This window comes from Sarcophilus harrisii, chromosome 6 (genome assembly GCF_902635505.1).
Source record: "Sarcophilus harrisii chromosome 6, mSarHar1.11, whole genome shotgun sequence".
Lineage (NCBI taxonomy): Eukaryota > Metazoa > Chordata > Mammalia > Dasyuromorphia > Dasyuridae > Sarcophilus > Sarcophilus harrisii.
This window is the reverse complement of record NC_045431.1, coordinates 162155364-162165497: the sequence shown is the minus strand read 5'-3', so window position 1 is coordinate 162165497 and position 10134 is coordinate 162155364. Positions and strand designations below refer to the sequence as shown.

Sequence of the window (10134 nt, the reverse complement as noted above, 5' to 3'; positions counted from 1 at the left end):
ATATTTGTCACATATTATTTCAAACTAGGAATTGCTGCCCTGAATTCATGAGGGTTTTCTTGGCAAAGATGCTGGAGTGATTTGTCATTTCCTTTTCCAGATCATTTTGCAAAAATGAGACAGTGACTTGTCCACAGAGCCACTTAAATGTCTGAGGTCAGATGTGAAATCAGGTATCCCTGTGTCCAAGTTTGCAGTTCTGTTCACTGCCCCACTTCACTGCCCTTACATACATTATGGAATGGTCATTATTATCAATACATTCTTAATATACCTATGTAATGGAAAGAAACCTAAAGGGGAGCACTCAATTCATTTAGTAAACCCCTTGTGAATAATTTATCAGAGGATGCAGAGAAGAGTTACACAGGATGAGAAGGTGTGGATGGGTTGGGATTAATGGCAGTGGAGGGACTATTTATTTCAGTGAGATCCTGGATCCACTGACATATTGAAAAATCAGAAGGTATTTTCTTCACCATAGTCTTGTGTATTAGGTGCTTTAACAATTCTAAGTCTTGTGATTTCCTTATTATGTTGGTACAAATATTCTTTCCACTAATACAGGTCACACTTCTGAAAACAAGGGAAAAAGTTTTCAAGAGTTGCTGGGTGGTGATCCTCTCTAAGCTTAGTGAGATTTGGCCTTGGACAACAGGCACAGCTTATCTCACAAGGTTCATATATTTAGTCTTTGGAGATTGGTAAACCTGCCTAAACTTGGGTTATTTAGGTATATATAGGTATAATTTTTGGCAAACCTTCAAGCTTAGGAAAAGTCATTGGAATAGAATGTCAAAAGAAGCAGGAGTTTGAGGGTAGGGACTATTTCATTCATTGTATCTGTATTTCCAGAAATTAGCACAGTGTCTGATATAAAAAGAAAATGTTTAATAAATGTTTGTTAGGAGATTATTATCATTAATTTATAGATGTAGAAACAGAGTACTAACTTCACCCAGAATTATATAGATAGGATGTAAACCTAGCATTCTTTACACCAAGTCCAGAGGACTTTTGACTATATCACTTGGAGGCCATCTTAGAACCTGAAAACTGTAACTCCAGAATCAATAACCTTCCATGGGTTCTTGTTTTATCCTGAGCTTTTTAAAATAGTAATAGGGAGCATTAAAAAAGTCTTGTAAACAAATGTCCTGTTATTTATAGTACATTGGGTACTAAGTGAAAATTGCATTCTAGTCATATTAGTATGAACATATAGAGGATATTGTCCCACAGATTCTATAGGGGACAAAATGGGCATCTGTAGGAAGAGAGATACTGTGGCTCTCATATGTATCTCATTTTGATTTGGACCACCATTTTAGTCAAAATACTGAGAATAGCAAGCAGTGAGTTGGAGCTTAGTATCTAAATATCTTGATAATCTATATCTTCTAAAGAGAAACTTTGAAAAAAAAAACAGAATAGTTTAGCCATTGAGTATCAAAGAGACACTTAATTCTTTAGTGTTAAGGGTCAGTCCAGAGAAATTCAGCTTTGGCATCTTTTTGGTGTCTGAAGAATAGAAAGATTGAAGGAATTTGAAGAAGAATTGCAAAATCATAGCTGGAAGAGGTCTTAGAGCTATTGAGTTCAACCTCTTGATTTTATAAAGAAATGAAGAAATGAATAGCTTCAGGAAATTGGGCCTAATAGGTTTTGACTTCCCAGTCATACATAGAGTATCTGAGTCTACATTTGAATTGAAATCTTGCTGACCCCAAGGTTTCTTTCCTGCTATATCTCTTAGTTATTTCTATCTACCACACCACTAAATTATCTCTGAACGTAAGCTCTAGCATTTTCATTAGAAGAAATTGAGCTGTGTCTGATGAGGGATACATACAATGGTAAATGCTTAGGAACTGGCTCTTTAGGGAAAAGGGTAATTAGATGGTACAGTAAATAGAATGCCAGACCTGAACTCAGAAACATTCATTTTCCTGAGTTCATCTTGTAATGCCGGAGAAACTGAGGCAGGAGAGAGATTAGAGAGTTTTCAATATTTTATTAATTGGAGAGTATAATTGATTGGACAGGACTCTCGTCTCAAATTATCCAGTCAGACAGAGATAAAGATATACTGGGACCAAGGAGAGACTGTCATACAGCCTCCAGCACTCAATAGGAAAAAACCAGCTTCTTAAATACTCCCTAGAAACAAAGAACCAAGAAGCGCGGGAAAACTTCTGTCAGGTTGGGGGGAGACCATAAATCCTAAAAGCCCAGAGACAGGATGTCTGAATACCCAGAGATAAAGATGTCAGTGAGGTATCTTGGAATATTTTAGAGGGATATTGTAAATTCTTGAGGACAGAAAGAGGTCTACTCTCTTGTTTATCTTGCTTGCATTAACAATTTACAACCTTAGAGTAAACGGTTCCCAATTTTAATGGACCAGAGTAGGTTTTTACAGTTTTAAGGAATTGAGACAGAACAGTTAAGGAAACTGAGATAAAGGAAACTAGTTCAGGGAAACCGAGTCAGAACAGTTAAAGAGAACTGTGGCATAACAATCTGGCCTTAGATATTTACCAGCTGTGTGACTCTGGCCACGTCACTTAGTCTAGTTTGCCTTAATTTCCTCTTCTGTAAAATGAGCTGCATAAAGAAATGACAAATTACTCCACTATCTTTGCTAAAAGTAGGGCCAGGAAGAATTAGACATGACTGAAAATGAGTGAACACCAGGGGGGGAAATGTATTTTCTTATGATGTCACACTTGTTTAATCTTCATTGTTAATGTTTTCTCCATGCTTTTCTAATTTAGAAATCAACAAAATGATAAATCAAGCTCTGGTTTATAGCTGATTTCCAAAGTATAAAAGTTTACCTTGAAAGTGGAACTGGTTTTCAGTAACTAATTTGAGGAGGTCCCATCACACCTTTGGATATACACAATCCAATTTAATTACTTCCCACCTTTTAAGAAACAATCTTGAAAAATTATTCTTGCTAAAATTGGGGAACTTCAGCAACATTTTGAAGTGTTGAATCTAAAGTTATCAGTCAACAATTTTATACTCCACAAAACCTGTACAGAGCATATTTGTCATATGATATTTAGCAGAAGATGGGAACTTACTCTGAAAAGAGAGATGCAGCTCTCTTGATGTGATGGATAGAGTGCTGAAGAATTTTGACAGGGGAGAACATGTCTAGAATTCAGTGGTTAATTGATCTTGTTTGCTCAGCTTCCTATTTGGATGAGTAGCATTCAGTACTATCAGTTAATTAGTTCAACTCCCTAATGACTAAGAAGTCAGGAATGATGGACATATGAACTTGTTTAATTGGATTGTGAATTAATATTTCAAAAGATGTCTATACCAGGCACTATACTAAGTATTGGAGATATAAAGACAAAAATAAAATAGTTCCTGCCCTCAAGGAGCTTGAAATCTATGAAGTGGATATTATAGAACCAGTCTGAAGGTTTGAAAGAATCAATTGTTAAATTTATGCTGTGAATATGAATACAACATATTTGAAATCAGCCAATGCTGATTTGTTGTTTGTGAGGTAGTTAGATTTAATAAAGTAAAAGAGAAAATGTTAACAATTCAGATTAAACTTAAAAGAGTGTCCTACATATATATTTCTGAAGAGCCAGTTGTTAAATTTTTATCAGTAGAGCACTGAGTCTATGAGATCACTAATTTTTTAAAAAAATTATTTCACTGTTGGAGGTGTAGAAAGACTTCCTCATCCCCTAATATCCCCTTTATCCTATATGACTTTTCTCCAAGTAAAACAGAAACTGAAAAATTATAAATAGAAAGACCCATTCTCTGAGTGAGTGAGCAAACAATGAAGTACCTCAAATGACCAGGTGAAGCCACAAACTCAGTTAACATCTCAATAGTGTTTTCTACTCTACATGGAAAAGCAATTATAGGGAAGGAATTGGGTGATGTGGGTTGGTAAAATGGCTATCATATATTACAGTTTCTGAAAGGATCAGGAGTTTTATCACTTAGTCAATAAACCTTTATTAAGCACCAAGTATGTGCTGGATCCTCATAAGTTCTGGATATATTACAGCAAAAATGAAAATTCCCAGCCCTCAAGGAAGCTATATCCTTAGGGCAGAACCTGCCTGTCAAAGGTAGGAAAAGAATAAATGATATCCCAGGTCATTGCTGTGACATCACTTTTTATAGCATTTCTTTAATATACATTTCACATTATTTTTATTTATATATGTGCTATATTTCTGTAATTCTGGGGAATATTCTTCATAGGGTAGAAGCGTGTCAATTCTATGCTTCTTCCAGCAACTTAGCAATTTTCTTTCAGTTCAGGTCTCCAGGGGTCATTCATCATATTAATTCCTAAAGGAGCAAAAGAAAGAAGTTCCAAGTCAGAAAAAAATTGTAAAAATGGGTGCATATGTTGGTAATTCTGCTCATAAAACTTGCATGAGATTTGGTACTCTGAAGCTTGGAGCTGAACATCATCATGATTGACTTATGTAAATCCAACAGGCACTTATCACGGCTGGATAAACCTAAGATAAGGAAGCACCTCCTGTGTAATTTGGAAATATTTGTAATGTAAAAACAAAGGATGCAAAAAAAAAACCCTTTAAAAAATAAAATTAGTGTGGTATGACCTGTTCTTACAGAAGCCCTTCCTTCCTTCCTTCCTTCCTTCCTTCCTTCCTTCCTTCCTTCCTTCCTTCCTTCCTTCCTCTCTTCCTTCCTTCCTTCCTTTCTTTCTTCCTTCCTTCCTTCCTTCCTTCCTTCCTTCCTTCCTTCCTTCCTTCCTTCCTTTCTTTCTTTCTTTCTTTCTTTCTTTCTTTCTTTCTTTCTTTCTTTCTTTCTTTCTTTCTTTCTTTCTTTCTTTCTTTCTTCTTTTTGAAAATCCTCTTTCCTCTTTTGAAAATGAAGACATTTACTTTTCCTTAATCTTGTATTACCTCTCTTCTCCCCCCCCCCCTTTTTTTTTTTCCAAATTTCAATGTAGAGCCTCAATTATCACATTTCTTTCAGGACCCAAAAATGCAATGCTCCTAGGTCAGCTAACTTAAATTCATTCATTAATAGCAGCTATATCTCTTTTGTTTAGTCATTTTTCAGCCATGTCTGATTCTTCCTGACTCCATTTGAGGTGAGTTATAGTAAGAGGAAGAGCTAGGGTTAGGGTTGCTAAAAGTAAAAAAGATAAAAAAAGAGGAATATTGGAGTATTTTAAAAATGTACAGAATGGAAGAAAAACCAGAAGGATCTTAGGCAAGACTTATAGCTTTGAAAGTTACATGTCAAGGGGTAGTGAAATAGTGCAGTGGATAGAGTACCAGTCCTGAAGTCAGGAGGACAGGAGTTCAAACCTGGTCTCAAACATTTAATAAGTCCCTTAATCCCAAATGCCTCAGGGGAAAAAAAAGCCAGCATTTACATAATATTTTAAAGTTTGCAAAACATTTTATAGAGATCTCCTTTTATCCCCACTTGGATCATAGGAAGTACATGCTTTTCTTATCCTCATTTCTACTGATGAGAAAAGTAAGACAAATAGTTACATGCCCGAAGGCATACAGTTAGTAATAGTTGAGGTCACATTTGAATTTAGGACTTAATAACTTAAGTCCAATTCTCTAACTGCTATGCTAACCAGTTGCCTATAATACCTAATTTTTGTGCTTAGTCAGAGAAGCATTCTTGACTAAAAAAAAAAAAAAAATTAAAAGAATGGGGTTAGTTAATTGCTGAATAGATTGAAACAATTTAATTTACTAGAAGATTGAATTGCTTTTTTATTTCCACATTACTGGAGAACTCATAAATTAGCAAAATGAAAATGGACAGGGACATCATCAAAAAAGTTTTCTTTCAATTAGAATATATATCAAGAGCAATGCCTATCATTTTCTTTCTTCATTAAATATATGATTTAATTGATAAATCCAATTAATTTTCTAAATATTTGGTTTTATATTTAATTAACATTTAATTAATGCACTAAATTTTTTTTCAAAAAAGGAAATATACATGTTTAGCATAAGGTTATATATCATTAGAAGTAATTGTAAAGACCTTTTAATCCAACTCCCATTGTACAATGTGAGCATGTATGTGTGTATTTGTGGGCAGATGTGCATGCATATGTGCATTATGTTTGTGTGCATATATGTTTGCATGTTTATGCATGTGTATATGTGTGAGTGTATTTTTGTCATATTGCTCAAGCATCCCTTTCATACAGTTAAGAAACTGATGATACTATTGCAAAGATGGTCTGGCTAACTATAAAATATGATTCTGATCTCTGATGATATCCATTTACATTTCTATACATACCAGAGACAACAGACATGAATCATGGCCACAGAAATTTTTAATTTCAGTATCAATCTAGAAATAAAGCACACAAATATAATTAACTTAATTTATATCATATTTATGTTATAAATTTATATTAATTTTAGTTCTTCAATAATGGTAACAACAAACAGTGCTTTACATATCATAAAATGTAATAAGACCTTTGTGCATACCCAGATCATTTTAGCGGGCAGTTGCCTTATGGGACAGGGCAGACACCCGCTTCTGGGAGAAGACATGCTTTGATACTTTATCACATGGATGGTGGGAACAGTATCTTTCTATTGGCTATGCAATGGGAACAAGATATATTTTTAGAACTAAAAGATTCAGCTCTAGACAGAGACAATTTCATTCTTTCCAGCTGCAGGCAGGGATGAAGGTCCTACTTGATCTATAGCATGTGCACCATGCACTGAGTTAGAACATGGAGGGGGAAGGCTAACTTCTACCATGCCTTAGGCCTGGTGACTCCAAGAAATTTAACTGCAGTTTTGGTTTGTTGTAGTACTTTTAGTACTACTTACTGGTAGTGTAGTCTCTGGAAACCTTGGATACAGGATTCCAGGTTCAATGTTGCTTGATAAACAAAGCAGATCAAACTCCTCCAAATCCCCAAAGTTCAGTTCTTGTTAGAATGCTTCTTATCTTGAAGGAGTTTCATTTTAGGAACCTTGATGAGCTATCCATGGTACTTGAAAATGTTACACTCTACCTTATACTGTCATTAGAACAGATTCTTTTTAGTATTCTGGCAGTTGTCAAGACTTTGTGACTGTGTATCCTTGTAAGTATAATCCAGATCCCCACTTTCCTATAAGGCACCTACATCTACATGTCTCACCAGATCCTCAGATCTAACTTATTTAAAGGCTTGAGTGAAAAGGATGCTAGGTCCAGAGTCAAAGAAATTACATGCAATACCTAGAACCTCTGTCCCTCCCCATGTCTTGTCTTCTGGCTTCCTTCAAATCCTAGCTAAAATCCCACCTACCACAGGAAGCCTTTCATGATCCCCCTTAGTTCTAGTGTATTTCCTGGGTTGATTATCTCCAATTTATCCTGTCTATAACTACTTCTGTATATAGTTATTTGCTTCTTTGTTCTTATTATACTACGCACTCTCTGGAGCAGGGACTGAAAATCTTTGCCTCCCCCCACCTTTTATCATCAGGGTCTAGTACAGTGACTGATACATAGTAGATGCTTAATAAATATTTATTGACTAATAAACCCAGTGTTATCTAAATCATTTCCTTTCTCTGTGACTTGGTTTATTCATCTGTAAAAATAAGTCCTTTTGGGTTGAAAGAAATTACACTCATAAGTAGCAGTATAAATAAAGGTACAGAAGTAAGTTGGGGTTGGATAATGATGAATAGTCAGATCTGCCTAAAACAGATTTTTATTTTCAACATTCATTTTTGTAAGATTTTGAGTTGCAAATTTTTTCCTTCTTCTATTCTGAAGTTCCTCTCTCCCCAAGACAGCAAGCAATATGATATAGATTATATATGTACAATCATTTTAAACATATTTCTATATTAGTCACGCTGTGAAAGAAAAAAATCAGAACAAAGGGGAAACTACAAGAAACAAAACAAAACAAAACAAAAAGGTGAAAATAATATGCTTTGATCCTCATTCAATCTCCATAATTCTCTCTCTGGATGTGAATGGTATTTTTCCATCCTAAGTCTATTGGAATTGTCTCAAATCACTATATTACTGAGAAGAGCTAGGTCTGTCATGGTTGATCATTTCACAATCTTGTTGTTACTGTGCACAAAATTCTCCTGGTTCTGTTCACTTCATTTAACATTAGTTCATGTAAGACTCTCCAGGCTTTTCTGAAAACAGACTAGAGCAGGATTTCTTAACTTCTTTCATGCCATGCTTCTCTTTGTAATTCTTGTGCAGGCTAGTGTAAACTTTTGTGAACCTTTCTTAGAATAATATTTTTAATGCTATTTGAAGAATTTCAGTTAAAGATGAGTGAAAATAAAGACAGATTTTTCCAACAAAGTTTGTAGAACAAATTTCCTTCCAAGTCTCTTAGTTCTCCAATAATACCAGTGACTGTTTTAAAGATTATAACATGTATTAAAGCTTTTAAGAATGCCCAAATCACCTTAGATGGAGGCAACCCTGTAGGATAGGGTAGAGTACTGCTTTTGGGAGAAGACATGGATTCTCTAACATATTAATAGGAACAATCCCTTTCCATTGGCTTTGTAGTTAAAAGAAACTACACTTTAAAAACTACTAAAATGGGAAATACTCATTTTAGCTGCATGAAGATCCTGTTTGACTCTGAAACCTAACTGCAGATTACTTGGGGGTCTAAGGAGCCTAGGTGGAGAATTCCAGGCTCAGAGGATGCATAAATTCAGAAAAGGAAGAGAGAGAAATTTGGAAAGGCAAGGTGTTGTGATCTTCCTTGGAAATAGCAAAAAGAAATTGTGCCATTTTCTTTAAGTAGTTCAAGAATATGTACTACTTAAAAATGAATAGGCTTTATTCTCATGAACTTTTCTATGTGTAAAAATTTATGAGTGATCTTCCATCATTACTTATTTGATAATTTGCATTCCAAGAAAAGTCTTAAATAAAGCAAATCTTTATAGGCTCCCGGAAAGATGATTTCATGAACACAAAGGCAATTGTGAAGGAAAAAACAGGGTAATTCAGAGAAAATCAATGCCATGGACATTGAGGTGATAAATGGAAGAGTTAAATATCCTTACCTGAGTATTACAGTATAAGGGAGGTGAATTCATCAGACAGCATTTAGAGGCAAAGTCAGTCCGATTTTCAACCATTTCCTTAATAATTTTAGAATTAGTTTCAGGAAACTTGGTCTTAAAGTGCTCTGTCAACCTGGGAGGGGGATGGGAAACAAAAATTATTATTGAAATTTATCTTTTTTTATCATGAACTTAATAAACATCAATGAATATAAACATTTTCATATACAAATGCCAGAAAAAGAAGGCTCAATATGAATATACATGTATGGCAACACACACATATATAATATATACATCCTATTTCTTTAAAATATCTATTAAATTTAACAGGATAGCTCAGGGCTTAGCACAGTGCCTGATACATAGAAAGCAAGTGATATATGTTTGCTAACTAACTGTGTCTTCTGAACTTCTTTCTGTTGTTTTATATATATATATATATATATGTATTAATGTTGACAGTCTTTTTTTCTTTCAGTTTGAATTTTTTCTTGGGTCATTACATAAGTCTTTTCCACCTACATATCTACCAAAATAAAAATTCTTTTGCAACAAATAAGTATAATCAAGCAAAAAATAAAATTTTTACAATGGCCATGTTTGAAAACATTTGTCTGACCTAGCATGTAAAATTCATCATCTCTCTCTTTCAAGTTGGGAAACATACTTCATGATCAGTCTTCAGGAGTCATGATTGGTCCTTGTAGTGGTTAAAGTAATCAGTCCCTTCAAAATTGTCTTTCTTTACATTATTGTAAACATTGTATAAATTATTGTTCTTGTTCTACTTGTTTCATTCTGTAGTACTTCATACAAGTCTTCCTAGTTTCTCTGAATCCATTTTTTTTGCAATTTCTTATTATTCAGTAACATTGCTATATTCCTATATCATAATTTGTTCAGCCTTGCACAACATTTCCAATTACCAACTATCAGGGAGATCTGACTCCCCTCTAAGAATATTGTAGCTATGATTAAACACTGCACCACCTGAGCCTTTCATCGACACATTGGGCAGAAGGAGGGGTCAGAATACTTATTATTCCTTACT

The 10134-nt window shown here is 34.5% G+C and overlaps 1 protein-coding gene across 1 annotated transcript in view; it reads right to left on the bottom strand.

Moving 5' to 3' along the window:
- Window positions 1-3979: 3979 nt before the first annotated feature.
- GC (GC vitamin D binding protein) overlaps window positions 3980-10134 on the bottom strand; it is a 52379-nt gene continuing 46224 nt past the window's right edge. The window contains exons 11-13 of the mRNA XM_023505700.2: window positions 9081-9213; window positions 6310-6363; window positions 3980-4341 (exon numbers count right to left, since the gene is read on the bottom strand). Coding sequence (XP_023361468.1) covers window positions 4330-4341; window positions 6310-6363; window positions 9081-9213 — 199 coding nt within the window. The 3' untranslated portion in view covers window positions 3980-4329. The remainder of the gene's footprint in view (window positions 4342-6309; window positions 6364-9080; window positions 9214-10134) is intronic.